The sequence below is a fragment of the Oncorhynchus keta genome, unplaced genomic scaffold (genome assembly GCF_023373465.1).
Source record: "Oncorhynchus keta strain PuntledgeMale-10-30-2019 unplaced genomic scaffold, Oket_V2 Un_contig_1083_pilon_pilon, whole genome shotgun sequence".
Classification (NCBI taxonomy): Eukaryota; Metazoa; Chordata; class Actinopteri; order Salmoniformes; family Salmonidae; genus Oncorhynchus; species Oncorhynchus keta.
In genome coordinates, this window is record NW_026277222.1 from 526,515 (window position 1) to 550,570 (window position 24,056).

The 24,056-nt window shown below is 41.5% G+C and overlaps 1 protein-coding gene across 6 annotated transcripts; it reads left to right on the plus strand.

Annotated features, from left to right (window-relative positions):
* Nucleotides 1-8,485: 8,485 nt before the first annotated feature.
* On the plus strand, nt 8,486-14,883 carry pdcl (phosducin-like). Of its 6 annotated transcripts, XR_008096978.1 has the most exons (5): nt 8,944-9,236; nt 11,314-11,502; nt 11,728-11,909; nt 12,076-12,719; nt 12,755-14,883. XR_008096978.1 is itself a non-coding variant. In XM_035776537.2 (4 exons), the coding sequence occupies exons 2-4, from the start codon at nt 11,328-11,330 to the stop codon at nt 12,625-12,627; spliced, it is 909 nt and encodes a 302-aa protein (XP_035632430.1). In that variant the 5' UTR covers nt 8,486-8,635; nt 11,314-11,327; the 3' UTR covers nt 12,628-14,883. The 6 variants fall into 6 exon arrangements, 5 of the variants coding, with proteins under 5 accessions (XP_035632430.1, XP_035632431.1, XP_035632432.1 ...); XM_035776537.2 differs by lacking the exon at nt 8,944-9,236 and adding an exon at nt 8,486-8,635 and having other exon boundaries at nt 12,076-14,883; XM_035776538.2 differs by lacking the exon at nt 8,944-9,236 and adding an exon at nt 8,498-8,635 and having other exon boundaries at nt 11,318-11,502; nt 12,076-14,883.
* The last annotated feature ends 9,173 nt before the right edge of the window (nt 14,884-24,056 follow it).

Here is a 24,056-nt window from a genome sequence, read left to right on the forward strand (position 1 = left end):
TTTAGATGCATGCCAGCAAAGCCCTTACACAACACTATTTTAATTATTTTTTTCATTGGCAAGATTATCAAATTTAGGCATGACATGCCAACAACAAACACTGACACAACACATCCAAGTATAGCTGATCAAGTTATGAAAGACAAGCATTGTAATTTTGAATTCCGTAAAGTGAGTGTTGAAGACGTGAAAAAAATATGACAAGCCAATTGGATGGAAAATTACTGAGTATAATAGCGGACGATATTGCCAATCCTATTTGCCATATCTTCATTCTAAGCCTACTAGAAAGTGTGTGCCCTCAGGCCTGGAGGGACGTAAAAGTCATCCCGCTACCCATGAATAGTAAAGTCCTGTTTACTGGCTCAAATAGCCAACCAATCAGCCTGTTACCAAACCTTAGTAAACTTTTGGGAAAAATTGTATTTGACAATCCTATTTTACTATAAACAAATTAACAGACTTTCAGCACACTTTTGGGAAGGACTTTCAACAAGTGACTGATGATTGGCTGAGAGTAATTGACGAGAAAAAGATTGTAAGAGCTGTTTTGTTAGACTTCAGTGCGGCTTTTGAAATTATCAATCATAGTCTGCTGATGGAAAAACTTATGTGTTATGGCTTTACACCCCCTGTTATATTGTGGATAAAGAGTTACCTGTCTAACAGAACACAGAGGGTGTTCTTTAACAAAAGCCTTTCCGACATAATCCAAGAAGAATCAGGAATTCCCAAGGGCAACTGTCTAGGCCCCTTACTTTTTTCAAAATTTACTAATGACATGCCACTGACTTTGAGTTTCGATGTACAATGCCTTGCAAAAGTATTCACCCCCCTTGGCATTTTTCCTATTTTGTTGCATTACAACCTGTAATTTAAATGGATTTTTATTTGGATTTCATATAATGGACATACACAAAATAGTCCAAATTGTTGAAGTGAAATTACTTATTTCAAAAAATAAAATAATAAAAACTGAGAAGTGGTGCATTCATATGTTTTCAACCCCTTTGCTATTATGAAGCCCCTAAATAAGATCTGGTGCAACCAATTACCTTCAAAAGTCACATAATTAGTTAATTAAAGTCCACAACCTAAGTGTCACATAATCTCAGTATATAGTTGAATATAAGTCGGAAGTTTACATACACCATAGCCAAATACATTTAAACTCAGTTTTTCACAATTCCTGACATTTAATTAAAGTAAAAATTCCCTGTCTTAGGTCAGTTAGGAACACCACTTTAATTTAAGAATGCAATGTCAGAATAATAGTAGAGAATGATTTATTTCAGCTTTTAGTTCTTTCATCACATTCCCAGTGGGTCAGAAGTTTACATACACTCAATTAGTATTTGGTAGCATTGCCTTTAAATTGTTTAACTTGGGTCAAAGGTTTCGGGTTGCCTTCCACAAGCTTCCCAAAATAAGTTGGTTGAATTTTGGCCCATTCCTCCTGATAGAGCTGGTGTAATGGAGTCAGGTTTGTAGGCCTCCTTGCTCGCACACGCTTTTTCAGTTCTGCCCACAAATTTTCTATAGGATTGTGGTCAGGGCTTTGTGATGGGCACTCCAATACCTTGACATTGTTGTCCTTAAGCCATTTTGCCACAACTTTGGAAGTATGCTTGGGGTTATTGTCCATTTGGAAGACCCATTTGCGACCAAGCTTCAACTTCCTGACTTTGTCTTGAGATGTTGCTTCAATATATCCACATAATTTTCCATCCTGATGTTGCCATCTATTTTGTGAAGTGCACCAGTCCCTCCTGCAGCAAAGCACCCCCACAACATGATGCTGCCACCCCCGTGCTTCACGGTTGGGATGGTGTTCTTCGGCTTGTAGGCCTAGTGTAATCATATCGAATTGTGATACAGTGAATTCTAAGGGAAATAATCTGTCTGTAAACAATTGTTGGAAAAATGACTTGTGTCATGCACGAAGTAGATGTCGTAACCGACTTGCTAAAACTATAGTTTGTTAACAAGAAATTTGTGGAGTAGTTTTAATGACTCCAACCTAAGTGTATGTAAACTTCCGACTCCAACTGTATATAAATCTAGTTCCTGCATGTGTCTGGCACCGTATCCTATCTTAACTTTTAGAACATATTCTGGGCATTCTGACAGATGACCAACACAGGCAGGAACCATTGATTATTTACGAAAGACAAGATTACCATTTTCAAGGCTGTGTCTTCACAGGATAACATTTCCCTCACAACATGAAAATCAAAGTACGTGCTCGCAATAGTATAACATTGAGTGTTCAAATAATGGACTCCTTAAAGCAGTATGAGAAGGAACTGTTGGGAATTCTTCACTCACTACAGAAATATCTGTGATTAAATGAACACTTGGAAAGTTTGTGGATATTGTGTTCTGAAATATGAATTGTGTCATTGTTGTGGGAATTTCAAAGCTCAGATTGATGGAAGCAGTTGTGGTCCCTATGTGTGTTTGTTCACCAAAGCAGTCTTATTTGGAAATAACATTAATTAATTTATTCACAACAACATGAAATGTTGTATTTTGTATGAATTATCAGAAAAAATATTATTGCTGAGAGCCAGTCGTGAGCTGCCCAGTGACATTAGCCTACCAGACAAGCTAAATTTCTTCTATGGTTGCTTCGAGGCAAGCAACACTGAATCAAGCATAAGAGCACCAGCTGTTTTGAACGACTGTGTGATCTCACTCTCCGTTGCCGATGTGAGTAAAACCTTTAAACAGATTAACATTCACAATGCCGCGGGACCAGACGGATTACCAGGACGCGTACTCAGAGCTGGCAAGTATCTTCAAAGACATTTTCAAGCTCTCCCTGACACAGTCTGTAATACCTTCATATTTCAAACAAGACCACCATGGTCTCTGTGCTCAAAAATGCCATTGTAACCTGTCTAAATGACTATCGTCTCATAGCACTCATATCTGTAGCCATGAAACGCTTTGAAAGGCTGGTCATGGCTCACATCAACGCCATCATCCCAGATGCCCTGGACCCACTCCAATTCGCATACTGCCCCAACTGATCCACAGATGACACAATCTCTGTTGCACTCCATACTGCCCTCTCCAACCTGGACAAGAGGAACACCTAGGTGAGAATCCTGTTCATTGACTATAGCTCAGCGTTCAACACCATAATGCCCTCCAAGCTCAGGACCCTGGGACTGAACACCTCCCTCTGCAACTGGATCCTGGATTCCTGATGGATGCCCCCAGGTGGTGAGGGTAGGCAACAACACATCAGCCACTCTGACCATCAACACGGGGGCTGCTCAGGGGTGTGTGCTTATTCCCGCTTGCACTCCCTATTCACCCCTCGACTGCGTGGCCGTGCAAGACTCCAACACCATCCAACAACATCATTTAGTTTGCTGACGACACAATGCGGTTGTGCTGATCACCGATGAAACAGCTATAGGGAGGTTGTCAGTGACCTGGAGTGTTGTGCCAGCATAAAAACCTCTCCCTCAACGTCAGCAAAACAAAGGATCTGATTGTTGACTACAGTAAACGGAGGGCCGAGCAAACCCCCATCCATATGACCGGGGCTGTAGTGGAACTGGTCGAGAGCTTCAAGTTTCTCTGTGTCCACAACACTAAGGAATTATCATGGTCCACACACAGAGGACCATGAGCCCTAGGACCATGCCTCAAGACTACCTGGTATGATGACTCCTTGCTATCCCCAGTCCACCTGGCTGTGCTGCTGCTCCAGTTTCAACTGTTCTGCCTGCGGCTATGGAATCCTGACCTGTTCACCAGACGTGCTACCTGTCCCAGACCTATTATTTGACCATGCTGGACATTTATGAACATTTGAACATCTTGGCCATGTTCTGTTATAATCTCCACCCGGCACAGCCAGAAGAGGACTGGCCACCCCACATAGCCTGGTTCCTCTCTAGGTTTCTTCCTAGGTTTTGGCCTTTCTAGGGAGTTTTTCCTAGCCACCGTGCTTCTACACCTGCATTGCTTGCTGTTTGGGGTTTTAGGCTGGGTTTCTGTACAGCACTTTGAGATATCAGCTGATGTACGAAGGGCTATATAAATAAATGTGATTTTATTTGATAATTAAGACACTAACAGCTTAAAGACAGCAGGCAATTAAGGTCACAGTTATGAAAACGTAGGACACTAAAGAGGCCTTTCTACTGACTCTGAAAAACACCAAAAGAAAGATGCCCAGGGTCCCTGCTCATCTGCCGTAGACATGCTGCAAGGAGGCATGAGGACTGCAGATGTGGCCGGGGAAATACATTGCAATGTCTGTACTGTGAGGGAGACAGGACAGACAGCTGATGGCAACAACAACTGCCCAAGTTACACCAGGAACGCACAATCCCTCCATCAGTGCTCAGACTGTCCGCAATAGTCTGAGAGAGGCTGGACTGAGGGCTTGTTGGCCTGTTGTAGTAAGGCAGGTCCTCACCAGACATCACCGGCAACAACGTTGACTATGGGCACAAACCCACCGTCGCTGGACCAGACAGGACTGGCAAAAAGTGCTCTTCACTGACGAGTCACAGTTTTGTCTCACCGGGGGTGATGGTTGGATTTGCGTTTATCGTTGAAGGAATGAGCGTTACATCGAGGCCTGTACTCTCAAACGGCATCGATTTGGAGGTGGAGGGTCCGTCATGGTCTGGGGCGGTGTGTCACAGCTCGATCGGACGTTGAGAGGACGTTTCTTTTTTTGCTGAGTTTACCTTGCAATACCTTACACACGAGCCGCCACCCGTTTGGGTAAGAAATGTAATGTATTTACGTGTAGATGTCTTTCTTCATCGTTGTCTCTGTTGAAACCAATCGATCCTTCTATGGGGAATGGCTGAGTGGGTGTAAGGCTCTGGTTGTCCACCAGAGGTCACAATATCCTTATTCGTAGTTGTCTTGGTCATGTAGTGGATTGTTTATATATAACATATCTTCAGATGCACCAACGGTTGAATCAGAGGGGACTGTGTGCCTTCCTCCTGCGTGTCTTTAGTTAAGTTCTAGGACCACTTTTACATGCTCAGCTGCAGACTGACAATGTTCAGGTCTAGTCTTTATCTTCTTCTGTTGAGTTTCAGAGTTTCCAACCATTTCAACGTGTAGCCAGCTGCACGCTTTCTGGTCTCAGTTTCAAACATTTGAAACGTTTGGCACACACTTCACGTCTGCTGGTCTGCATGTTAATTATTACAGAGTCCTTTTAAGCACTCTGGTCGAAAAGGGTGGTTCCATCACACTGACACTTTTCTGACCTCATTCGGGCTGTAGCTTAGTAAATGTGCAAAGGACATGAAAAACCATTATCTCATTAGAAAACCAAAGTCACATTCCTATCTTAACAAAAAAAAAGTTATTCACATTGTATTAACATCATATTGGATGGAAACTTGAAAGCCGAAGGGGGTTTCCTTCCTAAATTACAGTATTTGGTTCATGCAGTTTTTAATTTATAACATCACAAAATGAAAAAAAATATGACATAACTATTCTTTAGATCCCCACGGACCCTTCCTATCTTAGAAATATTATTCCATATTCACTTTTTGGGTATTATAGTTTTCGCGGCAAACATCTTCTGGGGGACAAAGGCATTCCTTTGGTTGATACTGAAGAGCAGGAGGGAGGTGTCAAAACTGGCCCAACTCCATTCAATTCAATTCAATTCAAGGGCTTTATTGGCATGGGAAACATGTGTTAACATTGCCAAAGCAAGTGAGGTAGCCATTCTCCCCCCTCTCCTCTTCTGTGGGTGAGAGGAGTTTGGTCATGCCAGGATCCTCAGCGAGTAGAGTCATGACAGCTGTTTTTGTGAAATGGGAACGTTTTAGGAGCAACAATGGCTCAGCCGTAAGGCGGTAGGCCACACAAGCTCACAAAATGGCTGTCATCGATTGCAAATCATCCCTTGATGACTACATGGCTATATCTCATTATAGGTGTCTGTTTATCTGTGATATGATTCCTATAAAATATTAAGCCTTCTGGCTGTTGATTGCAAGGATGAATGTAACATTTCAGCCTAAACCTTGTGATAATGGTTTATAAATGATGACTTTGTGGTGCTCAGCTTGGTAACTAAATATTCTCCTCTTCTAGCAGATGTGACTTTGCCACTTACACGCAGACATTATCATATTATTCATTACTATCAGACAGGCAAACTATATGACATGCTTTCTCAAATTTTATAGTTAAAACCTTTGGATAATAAAATGTAACTTTGTCACCTTGCAATTGATAACTTTTCACTTTCATTGATTGCCTTTTTTATATACTGAAGTGTATTCTGAGTATACATTTTGTCAATCTTAGGCTATTCTTTGGAGAGGTTGTCACTGATTTACATTTGAAATGTTAATTTTCATCGTTTGTCCTTATGTTTGAGTTTTAGAAATAGACAGAGGAAACCATTGCCAGCTGATAATGCAGTCCCTGTCCACAAAAACAGGTTTTTAGACATTTTTGCAAATGTATTAAACATAACGAACTGAAATACCTTATTTACATAAGTATTCAGACCCTTTGCTATGAGACTCGAAATTGAGCCCAGGTGCACCCTGTTTCCATTCATCATCCTTGAGATGTTTCTACAACTTTATTGGAGTCCTCCTGTGGTAAATTCAATTCATTGGACATGATTTGGAAAGGCAGGACAATGACAGCAGATGAGCAGGTCATTGCTGCAGAAGGCATGCAGGATGAGGAGGACTATAAAGGCATGGCCTTCATAGAGGGAGATGCCCTTACTGCTGAGCTACACAGAGAAGCTGAGGATGAAGAGAATGAGATCAAGGAGCCAGAGGAAGTTGAGGAGCCACCATCTGGGGACTCTCAGCCAAGCTCTTCAATTGGAAGGTAACTATAAAGTATGTGTTATTGTTATGTATTATCAGGACTTATATATATGTATATATATATATACACACACACACAGTGCATTGGGAAAGTATTTAAACTCCTTTACATTTTACACATTTTGTTAAGTGACAGCCTTATTCTAAAATGGATTTTTTTCCCCCCTCACCAATCAACACAAAATACCCCATGACAAAATGAAAACACATTTTTTGACATTTTTGCAAATGTATTAAACATAAATACCTCATTTACATAAGTATTCAGACTCTAAATGTCCATTGATCATCCTTGAGATGTTTCTATAACTTCATTGGAGTCCATCTGTGGTAAATTCAATTGATTGGACATGATTTGGAATGGCACACACCTTGCTATATAAGGTCCCACAGTTGACAGTACATGCCAGAGCAAAAACCAAGCCATGAGGTCGAATGAATTGTCCCTAGAACTCCGAGACAGCATAGTGTCAAGGCACAGATCTGGGGTAGGGTACCTAAACCTTTCTGCAGCATTGAAGGTCCCCAAGAACACAGTGGACTCCATCATTCTTAAATGGAAGAAGGGCCTTGGTCAGGGAGGTGACAAATTCTTATTTACAATGACTGCCTAGGAACAGTGGCTTAACTGCCTTGTTCAGGGCCAGAACAACAGATTTTTACCTTGTCAGCTCTGGAATTCGATCTAGCAACCTTTCGGTTAATGGCCCCAATGCTTCTAACCACTAGGCTACCTGCCGCCCCAAATGCACTGTATATACGGAGGAAAAATATAAAAACACAACAATTTCCAAGATTTTATTGAGTTACTTTCCAAGTTACAGTATTTCCTTTATAACATTTTAATGACATCACAAAATAACAACCGAAATGTCATTCGTGTTCTTTAGATCGCCTCTGACCATTTCCCATGTTCTTTTAGAAACATTGTTCCAGTCGATCGCTTTAGAATGTGTTACGAGTTTCGGTGGGAAAAGTCTGTGAAACAAAGGCACATTCTTCTGGTGAACATTGGAGAGGGAGACCTGAATCTTATCTCCTTGATTTACAACAGGGCATGAGGTGTTAACCCTCACCAGTTCCCTCCCCCCTCTGCCGGTGAGAGGGAGTTTGGTTGAAGTTATTTATTGCAAAGCTGATCTTACCTATTGGATCCTCACAGGACAGTCGTGACAGTAACTAACAGCTAAGTGCTCTCTCATGTTTCTTTGTTTGTTGAGCAGAGCCAGAGATACTTTTGAGGAGATGGGGAAACTCAATTAGAATCGTATTTATGTACGTTTCCCATTCTACGTCAATGGGCATGCATTCTGGGCGATTCTGTGACAAGGAAAGCTTTCCTCCAAGGAGTGAATGGTAGTCAATTGGGCACTAGTTTAAAACAAAATCAACATTAGCATGAGTGTTGTCAACAAGAAGTACATTACAAATATTTTCCGAGATGTGAGACAATTAAGTTGCTATATTTAATATTGTGTAGCTTTGGAATTACATTAAATTAGTACTTACGAGAAAAATAGCAACGGTTCTCGACTCATACCCTGACTTTGAAAAGGGATTGATTGACGATTACTTTAGCAACCGCGTGACGCAGCAAGACAACGTGAACGTGATTGCTCAGCCACCATGAGTAGAGTCTATGCAGAGGGAGCTGCCTGCACACAGGGAGCGATCGAATGACAGACAGAGAGGAGCAGCTAATGGGTTTGCTAACAAAGGAAGCTATTTCTAATTTCCGGTTTCTGCCAGGCCTTACATTTGGTTGAAGCAATCAGGTAGGGTAGGGTGTAACGGTTTTGACTTGCTTGTAGGGGTGCCAGGTAGATTGTGCCTACCAGAAAAAAATATTGATTTCTCCTTTTAGTTTGGGAGGGAATGAGTTTTTTTTATATAAAAAAATATCTAACCTTTAACTAGGCAAGTCAGTAAACTACCCCAGCCAAACCCTTACCCGGACGACGCTGGGCTAAGAGTAAATAACGTGTTTCACCAAGGTTGGTTTCTTAGCGTTCATTGCCATGGTTATCAACTGTACCGCAGAAATGGAACATAAATCACAGGAAATAGATATTGTGGTGGCAGCTGGTTTTAATGGGTGTAGGGGTAGCTGGTAGGATAATTGTTCGTCCCTTTTCCCCGTACTTTTTTGTCACAAAATGTAATGAATTCACCCTTCAGAGCAGGAACCGGAAAAAGGGCTTGATAGGAGGAATTACCGGCCTACACTCCATTACAGTAGGCGGCGGTGTATGCACCTTGATGTTGGTTGCGATTCGGCAACACAAATTTGAAGAAGAAGAAAACGGATAATGTTTTTTTGTTTGTCAACGCTGCGCTAGGGAAGTAGGATTCGAAACAGTTGTTGGTACAATTAAGGTAAGGTCGCTATAATATTATATCTAGCTTCATATAAAAGTAACTTTGACTGCAATTAAATGTCGAAGTAGAAATTCAAGAATCACTGAGCGTTAGCAGGCTAGCTTGTAGCTAGCTAACAATTCAATTGACCTAGCTAGCTACAAAGGTTGGAGACGTCAAGACGGCCTAGTACTAGGCTAGTTGGTGGAAATCCAGCTTTAATTGGATTGCCAGTTTCCACTAATTTACCGTATTTGCTTAATTAGCAATACAGCTCGTTTCGTTTGGTAGTTAAGGTCCAATGAATGCCAGCAAGGAATGACAATAAGAGCGATAGCTAAGTAACGTTAGCACTGAACGAGTTATTAAGCATTAGCTCTCTAGCTATCTTTTTGTCATTCCTAGCTGGCAATCTCTGCTTGGTTTTGAATTACATTAGCAAATCCATGCAAAAAGCCGATATCACAGACCCAGGGTGAAAGTACATGTACATCATATAGGGAACCCCAGCTAACGTTTGTTGGTTATCGTTATTCCCCATTCCCACTCTTTATTTTTCACAGTTCGCGCAAGTGTCAGTAGTAGGTAGCTTGTTAGGTAGCTACCATTTACCTTAGCTGGGCCATCCTACAATGCGGTGCTTTTTCTGTCCCCGTAAAATCTCTGGCTATCTACTCCGATTTCAGAGCACTGTCATCTGTGTGTACCAAAGCGCATAATAACTGATTAATTAACGAACGCTCAACACCCGTTGAATATGACCGGTGTCAGTAAACGTTGGCAAAAAAACGTAATTAAATTGTTGCAGCAGCACAGTTACCAACATCAACGCCCTAGATAACATGAAAACAACCTAGCCAGCTCTGCTAATGTTCGGAGTGAGGTGTTCTCTCATTTGTGTCTGGAAGTATCTCGAAAACTAGCCAGTTAGCTTGAGTGCAGTTGAGGTCAGACCTCTCGGATCAACAATATTGCTTCATGTGTGGGCTCTGAAAACTAATCCACAGAGATTACATTTCTGTTAACCTAGCAGATTACTGTCTTCTGAATATAGGTGGTAGACCTAATGGTCTCATTGCCCCATGTTCTACTGCCAAAAGGCTTAAGTGATGCCCTAATGTGTTTAGTGCAAAGTCTTAGTGTGCGAGGCCAAGTTTTAAAACCGTAAACTCTGACGCCCTCTGGTGGCATATTCTAAACTAGGCATAAATATTGGTTACTACTTTCAAAGTCCATTTCGGTTTTATAACTATAACTCCTACAAACACATGCTTAGTACTGATAGGAAGGTAAGGACTGTGTTGGAGAAGGACAACTCGTTTGGGTGGGGTGGGCTTAAAATGCGGCCGGGAATTGTGCCGATGTTTAGCTAGGCTCGGGCAAGAAGCACCCATTTCCCACCGTCCTCTTTCCCGGCTGACGTTTTAAGATGGGGTTTGACTAGATGCTGTACAGTTGGTAGGTGAGGGTAAGCTAAAATGCAACTTCAAGTCAATTTGAGATAAACGGTATCCCATCTAGGCATGACCAAGCTGGAGCATTGCTACATTGCCAGATGCAACTCGTCCTTCTAGTTATTATTCTACCTGTAAATGATGTAGCCTTCTAGATTAGCATGTCAGAACATAATTGACCATTTGTGTATGCATTGTTATGACGTCATACTTACATTTTTCTCCAAAATATAGGCAATTTGATTAGTCTAGTTAGTTAAGCTAGGCTATTTGATTAGTCTAGTTAGTTAAGCTAGGCTACTTGTTATTTGAGAAGTTATCCCGTTTCAGTTCAGTCCCCACACTCACAAAAACATTCCCCAAGGTGCACTATCATGACAATGCCCAGGTAGCCTGTGAGTATGTTCACAATGGACATTTTTAAGTGGTATTCTATGCAACTCTTCAGAATGAATGTGTGTATAATGACTAGTGAGCATGCACAATGTCAACAATGACCTGACAAAGTTGCCCGCGGTTCACTCACACTGAAACGTTACACCATCATGCATACCACATCAGTTTGCCTATTCAAGTATTTATTTTCTGCAGGGATTGTCTGCCCCCAGTCCTCTTTCTCTCACAACTGAACTCTTCCCCAGTTAGGTGTGAAGTCATGACAACGTTGGATGACAAGATCCTGGGGGAGAAGCTGCAGTACTACTACAGCAGCAGTGAGGATGAGGAAAGTGACAAGGAGGATGACGAGGGGGAGCACAAGACCATCCGCAACCCAGATGTACTGGAGCCTGAGATAGAATACAGCGGTGACGGTAGTGCCATCAACACAGGTAACACACCTGGGGTTTACATTGTTGCGGTGCATACATTTATGAAAACTTCTCTATTTTGCATGACCGAGCTTGAGAAACATCTCTGTTCGACACAATATGTTTTCAATTTGAACATTTTGTTGACGATGCCCCAGTCGTCTAGCAACCATGACTATAAAGTGTTGTTGTAGGCAGCTGCATTGACACAGTGGTACCAAAGTGATGATGATGGTACGTGTGCAGGGCCCAAGGGGGTGATTAATGACTGGAGGAAGTACAAACAGCTGAAGGTGGAGCAGAAACAGGAGCAGAAAGAGGAGATGGAGAGACTCATCAAGAAGCTGTCCATGACCTGCCGCTCCGACCTGGACGACGAAGCCGACGCCATTAAACAGAAAGAGATGCAGGACAAGATCCAACACAAGGTGAGTGAAGGGGAGAGGGGATACTGAACGCTTTGCAGCATAATAGTTCCGTATACCGATATGTCATACATTTGAGTTGAGGACGCCAACACACAAATAAAAGATCTAAAATGGAATGGAGTTTTTCAGAAAAGTTGTTATTTAGTGTGTCCTCCCCATCCCTCAGATGACCATGCAGGAGTACAACATGCTCCAGGAAGACGAGGATGACGAGGACTTCCTCCAGCAGTACAGGAAGCAGCGCATCGAGGAGATGCGCCGGAAGGTGTTGCGCGGTAAGCGCTTCGAGCAGGTCTACGAGCTCAACAGTGGCGAGGAGTTCCTGGAGGCTGTGGACAAGGAGGACAAGGCCTGCCTGGTTATGATCCACATCTACGAGGGCGAGGTGCCTGCCTGCGAGGCAATGATGGGCAGCCTGCTGTGCCTGGCACAGGAATACCCCCTGGTCAAGTTCTGTAGCGTGCGTGGGTCGGTTATCGGCACCAGTGCCCAGTTCAGGGGCAGCGCCTTGCCAGCCCTGCTGGTGTACAAAGGAGGAGACCTGATTGGGAACTTTGTGCGCATCACAGACCAGCTAGGAGAGGACTTCTATGCTGTGGATGTGGAAGCGCTGCTGCAAGAGTATGGGCTGCTGCCGGACAAACCTGTCCTTGTCGCTAAGACCATCCGCAACTGCGCCATCACACAGAGCGATGACTCTGACCTTGACATAGACTAGAGAACAGACCTGCACATAAATAGAAACATAGACTAGAACCTCTATGTGTATACACACTCGACATAGACGAGAACCCCAATGTGTACACACACACACACACACAGTCGACAGACTAGAACCGCTATGTACACACACACACACAGTCGACAGACTAGAACCGCTATGTACACACACAGTCGACAGACTAGAACCCCTACGTACACACACAGTCGACAGACTAGAACCCCTACGTACACACACAGTCGACAGACTAGAACCCCTACGTACACACACAGTCGACAGACTAGAACCCCTACGTACACACACAGTCGACAGACTAGAACCCCTACGTACACACACAGTCGACAGACTAGAACCCCTACGTACACACACAGTCGACAGACTAGAACCCCTACGTACACACACAGTCGACAGACTAGAACCCCTACGTACACACACAGTCGACAGACTAGAACCCCTACGTACACACACAGTCGACAGACTAGAACCCCTACGTACACACACAGTCGACAGACTAGAACCCCTACGTACACACACAGTCGACAGACTAGAACCCCTACGTACACACACAGTCGACAGACTAGAACCCATACGTGCGCGCCCACACACACACACACGGTCGACAGACTCGAACCCCTATGTGCACACACACACACACACACACACACACACACACACACACACGGTCGACAGACTAGAACCCCTATGTACACACACACACGGTCGACAGACTAGAACCCCTACGTGTACACACACACACACGGTCGACAGACTAGAACCCATACGTGCGCGTGCACACACAGTCGACAGACTAGAACCCCTATGTACACACACACACACAGTCGACAGACTAGAACCCCTATGTACACACACACACGGTCGACAGATGACAACCCCTACATACACACACACACGGTTGACAGACTAGAACCCCTACGTACACACACGGTCGACAGACTAGAACCCCTACGTACACACACGGTCGACAGACTAGAACCCCTACGTACACACACACACACGGTTGACAGAACCCCTACGTGCGCACACACTTTTAAAGGAGTGATTTGACCTACAACTAAGACCGATTTGAATACGCTCAAGTTCAATAGCGTGGTTTCCACTACCACGTTATCTCTGGGCTCGTCAGTGCTTGACACCGCCAGAGTTGTTTGAAATTGAGAAACTCAACATGCGATTACTATACGCAAATACCTTGTTGACAAATTTGCGACTCCCTTTGACGATGGTGTGAAATTTTGTTATGGGTGTTACAGGAAGTAATTTCATGTTGTGGAGTCGCTCAGTTTTAAACGGCGATAGAGTTGTAACTGGACACCATATTGGCAATATTAGCAAAATGTTTATCTGAGCCTGGAGGTCCAGCGTAGTGCTGCTCTATCGGTTGACTAGATGGGATGCAGCGATTGTCAGAAGGGACTTTTACTTGCAGGTTAGCAGAACTTACACAGCAGGTTATAAAAATGGACGTAGCAGGTTAGGAGAATTAGGTTAGGGTTAGCTAAAATGCAAATATTCCCCCAACGCCACTCGAACATGCAACTTTTGATCTCACTTTGACATGAGCTGCATCTGTTCTAGCCATGGGGAAACGCTTATCACGGCACTTTTATACCGAAGCCACTTTTTCGTAGCAGGTTAGGAGACTGAGGTTAAGGTTAGTGAAAATGCTTTCCTAACCTGCTACAAAAAATCACTTTGTATCAAAGTGTTGTGAAAAGACTGTCTCTGTAGCCATGACCTGTTCTACCTGGGAAATGAATTGCACCCACATGGTGTCCCATGTCTAAATCAATGCCCGATTAGAGGGAAATAATGAAAAACCCCAGTGGAACTGGCTTCAAGGTCCAGATTTGAATTTGCCTGCAGCCAGGGAAGTGGGTTGTTATGATCGACAGGACCTAAAGACCTATACATTCCCTATTAATTATGATATTTATTCACCTAAGTTATATGCTTCATTACACATCATGTTAGTTTAACTAGTTACATGAATAAACCAAGACTGAGACCTATTATTTGTTTTACAATGATATGCAGACATTATTATTTTTTGATGTTTAAGCTTTAACTTATTTGTTTTTAATTGTGACAATGCATTGTTGTTTTTCTGGTCCAATGTCTCTTATTTGTGCATGTTTAACTAGCTCACCCTGTAGAAAATGTTCTGTCCAAAGGGACATTTTGTTAGTTTTATACCTGTTAATATTATGGATAAAATAAACTAGCTTGATTTGACTTACATGGTGTATTTTTGTTTAAGGGGTAGTAGTATGCATTCACAAAGCATGCAGCTTCTTCTGGGGTATAAAGATGGCAATGATGCACGCTTTTTTTCCTTTTTTCTTTTCTCAGAAGTTGCTCACCATTTTACAATTGCTCCTGATTTACTGACAGTGAACATTTGAACAACCTGGTCCAAAAATTATAGCTGTTTGGTTTGTAAGTTTTATTCAGACACTTTTTTTCAGTAACATTTTTGTAAATCACTGCAGGCTACATTTTTCCCAAAGTGTGCACATTCACTGAATTTGTCATGAACTCCGCAATGGTGGAAACTCTCCAGACAATGATTACACCAATCCATTGCTTTTAAAGACATGATCTGAAGTGTGCACACTTTGGGAGAAGTGTGGAGAATTGGGAAGCAGACCATATTGTGTCCAACACAACAGTGATTGCACATAATAGAAAGCTCAACGCTATGCTAAGCTAACAATATCACATCGTTGGTCTGTTTAAGACTGCCTCTTGATTTTTCAGCTTTCATGCATAAAACTTAACATTGCCCCTCTGGTGATTGTGATTTCCAAATACACTAAAAGTGCATATACATTTCACTACATATAGTTCATAGCAGACCAAACAATATATCACATTGACTAATTATAATAAGATTGAAGGTCTTATTTCAAGACAAGCATTTTAAATGATCAGTCAATCAAGTCAGCAACCCAAATACTGCCGTTTCAAGAGCACCATATTATTATTCTGAAAGAGCTTTCTCTAATCACCAATATGTTCCTTTGCAGATTGCAAAAAGCCCTGTAGAGATTGTCCAACCAATGATGACAGCCAATTTCAACCAGTCAATGTAGCCTAAAATGCTCCCAGCAGAAGGACAGTGATACAGGGGAGCGTTATCAAAAAGGGGGGGAGGTGCACATGGAGAGGACTGGCTGAACCATGGGCGTCATGTCCACACAGAGCATGCTCCAACAGGAGATGGGTCTCTGCACTGATGCCTGCAAGAGAGAGAACAACCTTGATCATTTGTACAGTGACTATGGGCTCAAATCAATCAAACCTGCGTTGTGGTATTTACACAGTAGCTCTTTTTCCTCATGGTCAAATAAAAGCACAGACTGAACTTGGGTAATGTAAAAACCTACAACTACTACCAGGTAGACCTCCCTCACAGTAGTTAGTGCACAAAAGTAACTTATTATGAATATCATGTCTTGTCATTTTGGAGTCACAAATGTAAGAGAAAGAAAATACATTTGCAAATACCCTCAACTGAAAGGTGACATTTGGTACTGTTGCCTTGTATTCATCATTCAATCTCAAATCCAAAATCATGCGAGTATAGAGCCAAAACAATTTAAATGTTTTATATACAGTACCAGGCAAAAGTGTGGACACACCTACTCATTCAATGGTTTTTCTTTATTTTTACTATTTTCTACATTGTAATAATAATAATAGTCAAGACGTCCAAACTATGAAATAAGACATGGAATCATGTAGTAACCAAAAAGGTGTTAAACAAATCAAAATATATTTGAGATTCTTCAAAGTAGCCACCCTTTGCCTTGACAGCTTTGCTCACTCTTGGCATTCCCACATATGCTGAGCACTTTTTGACTGCTTTTCGTTCACTCTGTCCAACTCATTCTAAACCATCTCAAATCGGTTGAGATTGGGTGATTGTGGAGACCAGGTCATCTGATGCAGCAGATAGCCCTTACACAGCCTGGAAGTGTGTTTGGCCAATGTTGAAAAACAAATGATAGTCCCACTAAACGCAAACCAGATGGGATGGTGTATTACTGCAGAATGCTGTGGTAGCCATGCTGGTTGTGTGCCTTGAATTCTAAATAAATCACAGTGTCACCATCGCATCTCCTCCATGCTTCACGGTGGGAATCACACATGTGGAGATCATCCGTTCACCTTCTCTGCGTCTCACAAAGACACAGTGGTTGGAACCAAAAATCTCATATTTGGACTCATCAGACCAAAGGACAGATTTCCACTGGTCTAATGTCCATTGCTTGTGTTTCTTGGCCCAATCAAGTCTCTTCTTATTATTGGTGTCCTTTAGTAGTGGTTTCTTTGCAGTAATTCGACCATGAAGGCCTAATTCACACAGTCTCCTCTGAACAGTTGTAGTTGAGATGTTACTGTTACTTGAACTCTGTGAAGCATTTATTTGGGCTGGTAATTCTAATGAACTTATCCACTGCAGCAGAGGTAACTGGGTCTTCCTTTCCTGTGGCGGTCCTCATGAGAGCCAGTTTCATCATCGCTCTTGATGGTTTTTGCGACTGCACTTGAAGAAGCTTTCAAAGTTCTTCAAATGTTCCGAATTGACTGACCTTCATGTCATAAAGTAATGATGGACTGTCATTTCTCTTTGCTTATTTGAGCTGTTCTTGCCATAATATGGACTTGGTATTTTCTTCTGTATTCCACTCCTCCACTCCTTGTCACAACACATTAAAGAAAGAAATTCCACAAATTAACTTTTAACAAGGCACACCTGTTAATTGAAATGCATTCCAGGTGACTACCTCGTGAAGCTGGTTGAGAGAATGCCAAGTGTGTGCAAAACTGTCATCAAGGCAAAGGGTGGCTACTTTGAAGAATCTCACATATAAAATATTTTGATTTAACACTTTTTTGGTTACTACATGATTCCATATGTGTTATTTCATAGTTCTCATGTCTTCTCTATTCTACAATGTAGAAAATAGTAAAGGTAAAACCTTTGCTTGGTACTGTATATCTCTGCATATTTAGGACTGCATTACATTAAACAAACCACTGAAATCATGGGCAATACTGTTTACAATACTGTTGGTGTTAGGTAGAAGAGTTGATGTACAAAAAACATTTGCCTGTGGTATTGGCCCAATGGTGGTAACACCACCACTGTGACCCAGCTGCTTCATTTAGGCATATGATTAATGTGGACTAACGGTCTATGCCATCTCTTTCCCCTGTTCTTTGAATGCAGTGCCCTTGCTCTAGATCTGTTCATGTATTCACATCAGATATATGATATGGCTGGATATCCACTGTGCAATTGTTAGATTTGCAGAGGAGAGGGGGAAGGAGAAATCAGATTGGTTACTGACCATGTTCTGACCATTCATCCCAGAGATGCTGAATATCCACGTCATGCTCATGGTTAGGGTCTGTATCCAAAACACACAATAATGATGCTTATTATACCAAGTTAAAATACACTCTGTAAACAGATGTAACGTCAATCAATAACTCTATTAACTGTGCAGTATATAGTGTTAAATTCCCTAATCTCCAAAATCCTACTTTGATCATCTACATGAAATTCAATGTCCCATATTTAATCATGTTCTAATGACCAGCGCAAATACTTCAGAAACTCTATTTCAGTGTCGGAGAGGGTACAAATACATTCTGTAACTGTCAAGAGGAGAATAGAAAAGGAGATGGAACACCTGAACCAAAAATAGGTACAGAGTAAGAGGAAAATAGGCATGGAACACAAAATATGAGAAAACTGAGGCAACCGGAAAGAGGAGGTAGAGCTAGAAACGGCATTGTGTAAAGGAGAGAGCTGACCGTTGGAATGGTGCCACAGCAGCTGCTTGAGCTCTCTGAGGGCCTGAGTGAGGTTCTCCAGCTGGTCGTGGAGATGGATGTTCTCCTCGATGAGAGCATGGATGGTGTCCTGCAGCTCAAAGCCCCGGCCCTGCAGGATCAGTAGTGCCAGGGGCAGAAACAGCACTAGCCTGGGTCCCCTCATCCTCATACCGACCACAGAGTTGTTTCCCCAATACACACAAACCATTGGAGCTTCATCCTCAGCAAAAATGTAACATTCTGAAACATCCAAATCCCATAGAAGCTATGTATCTCACTTCACCACTGAAACATCCTTTAACTTTGGATACTTTTATCTTATAGCGAGGGGAGGTGACAAAACTTTTTTTTCACAAAGCCGGAGGTGGAAACTCAGCTGAACTACTTTCAAATAAATCAATCCAATGTTTCCACGCTGTTGATTAGAGCTAGTGACAGCAGTGCCTGAGTTTCCAACAACTGGGCTCTGCTGCTCTCCATTAGGAAAGGAAACGCCAAACTGCAAACAATGTTACATTTTAACCTCCTTCACATGCTACCAATCAAGTCCTGTTCATGAAAAGCAAGATTTACATCATAGGAGTGTCAAAACATATTTATTTGCATGGGACTATAGGTAATCAATAGCAATACACATGGGGATGGCCACAATTTGATTTTTAATTAGGTGCAACCCATTTGGTTACATGCTCTGGTGAACAGCAGCTGTTCGAGTCAAGGGACAGGACCTGGGCTGTGGGTTTGAACCAGATGGAATGAATCAGAAACACAAGCTTCTCCAGAACAGGGGATGTTGCACAGCTCCATGTAAATTAGGTCAGCCCAAACAAACCAATTACACCCACCAGATGCCAGTCTAATCAGCACCATTAGGATAAAATAAAAGTGTTTCTAGGAACCCCATCAAACACATGCTGTACAGTGTTGTTATAGCCCCATGGGTTAAAGCAAAGAATCCCATGACTGAAATGTCACCCTTTACATTCATACCCATATACGGATTGAAAATGGCAGATTTGGGCACTGATAAACACCTTAATTGCAGCACAGTGGCTGTACAGTAATATGCTTTACATGACCTGTATCCAGAGGCACATTCCTGTAAAGCTTAGAGCGGATCTCATGTTAAATGCTGTTGAAGTAATATGGCTACAGGTTCACCTGCCTCACCTGAAGCCTATTCTTGTGGGAAGCTGCTATAGACCACCACGTGCTAACAGTCAGTATCTGGATAATATGTATGAAATTCTTGATAATGTTATTATGTGATATCAACAGAGAGGTATATTTTCTGGGTGACCTTAATATTGACTGGCTTTCATCAAGCTGCACAATCAAGAGAAAGCGTCAAACTGTAACCAGTGCCTGGAACCTGGTTCAGGTTATCAGTCAATCTACCAGGGTAGTTACAAACAGCACAGGAATGAAATCATCAACATGTATTGATCACATATTTAGTAATGCTGCAGAAATCTGCTTTAAAGCAGTATCCAAATCTATCATATGTAGTGATCACAATATAGTAGCCATATCTAGGAAAACCAAAGTACCAAAGTTTGGTTTTCCTTTGTTGAGGATGCAAAGAATATTTGCTGGTCTGTGGTGTGTAATGAGGAGCAACCAGACACTGCACTTGACACATTTATGAAAATGCTTATTCCAGTTACTAATAAGCATCAACCCATTAAGTAAATTACTGTAAAAACTGTTAAATCCCCGTGGATTGATGATGAATTGAAAAATTGTATGGTTGGGAGGGATGAAGCAAAAGGAATGGCAAATGATTCTGGCTGAACAACCGATTGGCAAACTTACTGCAAATTGAGAAATCATGTGACTAAACTGAATAAAAAGCAGAATAAACTATTCTATGAAACAAAGGTTAATTATATAAAGCATAATAGTAAAAAGCTTTTGGAGCACATTAAATGCAATTTTGAGCAAAAAGGCAAACTCAGCTCCACAATTCATTGAATCAGATGGCTCATTCATCACAAAAACCACTAATATTGCCAACTACTTTAATACTTTTAATTGGCAAGATTAGCAAACTTCGGCATGACATGCCAGCAACAAACGCTGACACTACACATTCAAGTATAACTGACAAAATTATGAAGGACAAGCATTGTAATTTTGAATTCCGAAAAGTGAGTGTAGAAGAGGTAAAAAAAAATATTGTTGTCTATTAATAATGACAAGCCACCTGGATTTGTCTGTGTGTCTGGATTTGAAAATTACTGAGGATAATATAAGACGATATTGCCACTCCTGTTTGCCCTATCTTCAATCTAAGCCTACAATAAAGTGTGTGCCCTCATGCCTAGAGGGAAGCAAAAGTCATTCTGTTACCCAAGAATAGTAAAGCCCACTTTACTGGCTCAAATACCTAACCAATCAGCCTGTTACCAACCCTTATTAAACTTTCAGAAGAAATAGTGTTTGACAATGCTATTTTACAGTAAACAAATTGACAACGAACTTTCAGCACACTTATACCCAGATAGCAAAAAATGTCTCCTCACATGCTATTTCCTGTAAACTCCTGTAAAGGCTGTAAACTCCTACCTCCAGCGGGCGAGTGGAGTTTGCCACTCAAGACGTGATTTGCATCTCTGGCGGGTAGCCCCCACTCAGAGGACAGCTATACGCTCTAGGCAAGCCATCTAGCCAAGAGTTCATTTGAAGGACAATAGTCATGAATTTCTCTAATCTCAAATTCGGCCTTCCACCTTCCAGCTAACCACAGCAAGCCACAGGCTGCAAGCTGTTTTTGTTGTGTTCTATAAAGCTTAGCCTATATTTTTGTGATTTCAATTTAGTTGGATTTATTTGCACATTTTTAAACAAAACAACCACACAGAAGGACACAATGCATCATTTTTAGGGAGGATGACACAAAGTGATGCACCTAATAGTTTACTATTTATAGCCATAATTTGTTTCATTTGTTTTATACTGTATACTAGGCTATATTTTGGAGGCAATACCAACAGTTCCTAGCAACCATTCCAGTTGCTTTTTTAATGAGATGCCACTCCCTAAACCGCTTCACACAAAGTTGTCACGGCCTGATCTGTTACACCTGTCCTTGTGATTGTCTCCACCCCCTGCAAGTATTGCATATTTTCCCTGGTGTATTTATCCCTGTCTCTCTGTGCCAGTTCGTCTTGTATGTTCCAAGTCAACCAGCATGTTTTTCCTGTGCTCCTGCTTTTCTATTCTCTTTTACTAGTCCTCCCGGTTTTGACCTTTGCCTGTTTTTCTGGACTCCATTCCTGCCTGCCTGACCATTCTGCCTCACCCTGACCTCGAGCCTGAATGCCATTCTGTACCTATGGAACTCTGAACTGGTTTTGACCTTTTGCCTATCCACGACCATTCTCTTGCCTATCCCTTTTGAATTGTTAATAATCGTGGACTCTAACCATCTGCCTCCTGTGTCTGCATCAGGGTCTCACCTTGTTCCCTGATAAAAGTGTTGATCGGTGTCATTAAGGGTGAAATTATCGGTGGTCATGAAGCCAATTTTAGTCTATTGTAATTGAGGCCATTAATACACAGCCTACGTTCCAATGTAAATTTCATTCCATGGCCTGTTTATTACTTCAAACTATGTTCAAATTGAAGCCACAGCTACTGTTGCAACTAGCAATGTGAATTTCAATGAATAGCATGCACTGCTAAACTTCATGACCCATTGTCATTTAATTGGGGGGATGTCAGCCTTTTGAACTACCCCCTTTTCGGCAAGTAATGTTATTTGTATTAGATAAAATAGACTGTAGCAGTTTATTATTCATACGCTCCTACAAACTGCCAAAAGAGAAATTCACACTACCTACAGTAGGTGGCGGCACCTCTTAAACCCTCACAGAAGAAGCCAAAAAATCAAACGTCATCAAAGGGAAGTTAGTAAGCATTCCTCCCACGAACACTGTAGTAGCTACATAAAAATGGAGAACAGTTTAATTGTTTGTATTTATCACCACCCAACGTTTTGAAATACCAAAGTGGCACACGTTTAGTCAAAAGATAGATGGAGCACCAATTAGCCGGTCAGGATTTTGAATCATTGTTGGAGACAATATATTTATACACACATACACATACACACACACACACACACACACAGCACCAGTCAAAAGTTTGGACACATTTACTCATTCAATGGTTTTTCTTTATTGTCTACATTGTAGAATAATAGTAAAGACATGAAAACTATGAAATAACACATATGGAATCATGTAGTAACCAAAGAAGTGTTAAACAAATCAAGATATATTTTATATTTGAGATTCTTCAAAGTAGCTACCCTTTGCCTTGATGACAGCTTTGCACACTCTTGGCATGATGTCTTCACTATTATTCTAATGTAGGAAATAGAAAAACCCTTGAATGAGTAGGTGTCCAAACTTTTGACTGGTACTGAAAATACACTGCTCAAAAAAATAAAGGGAACACTAAAATAACACATCCTAGATCTGAATGAAATATTCTTATTAAATACTTTTTTCTTTACATAGTTGAATGTGCTGACAACAAAATCACAAAAATTATCAATGGAAATCAAATTTATCAACCCATGGAGGTCTGGATTTGGAGTCACACTCAAAATTAGTGTTGTGTGAAAAAACTGGACATTTTAGATTTGCCTTTTGTCCCCAGCACAAGTTGCACCAGTGTAATGATCAGGGTTTAAACAGCTTATTGATATGCCATACTTGCCAGGTGGATGGATTATCTTGACAAAAGAGAAATGCTCACTAACAAGGACATTAAACAACAGTGTGCCCCCCAAAAATTTACTTTTTGTGCGTGTGGAACATTTCTGGGATTTTTTCTTTCAGCTCATGAAACACGAGACCAACACCTTACATGTTGAGTTTATATTTTTGTTCAGTATGGAACCCTGCATGGTGCCATTTATGAATTATGGCTATTATTAAACATGTTTGCTAAAAATATAATTTAACAATTAAAGAATGGACAAAAGAATACCAGCATAGTTTATAATGTTATATGCAAATAGTTTGGAAATGTGCACTGGTGGCCAGAGGGGTATCTTTTTGTTTGAATGATCACCAGAGTTGACATGGGCAGACTTCCTTACTATACAACTTTATCCATTAAACGAACAAAAAGGTGGCTTCTGCGCCATTCTCACCAAATCAAATCAATTTATATAGCCCTTCGTACATCAGCTGATATCTCAAAGTGCTGTACAGAAACCCAGCCTAAAACCCCAAACAGCAAACAATGCAGGTGTAGAAGCACAGTCACCACCCCCAGTTCCAGATAAGAAAGAAGTAGTTAAAACATGAGTCAATCAGAAATAAGCATGAATTAATCTGCCAAAATAAAGACAATTATGATGTAGCAGAACAACTTACATGCAGTTGTCAGCAGCAGCCGAAATAGAGATTTGCAACATTCTTCTAATGGCTTTATGAAATAGTCCCCCTGATTGGCTCCACACTTAAACACAATTAGCTTATTGTCATTGTCAGGTTGGGTTTGCAGCTCAATTTGGTATATCCAATTATTGCCCAGCTTGT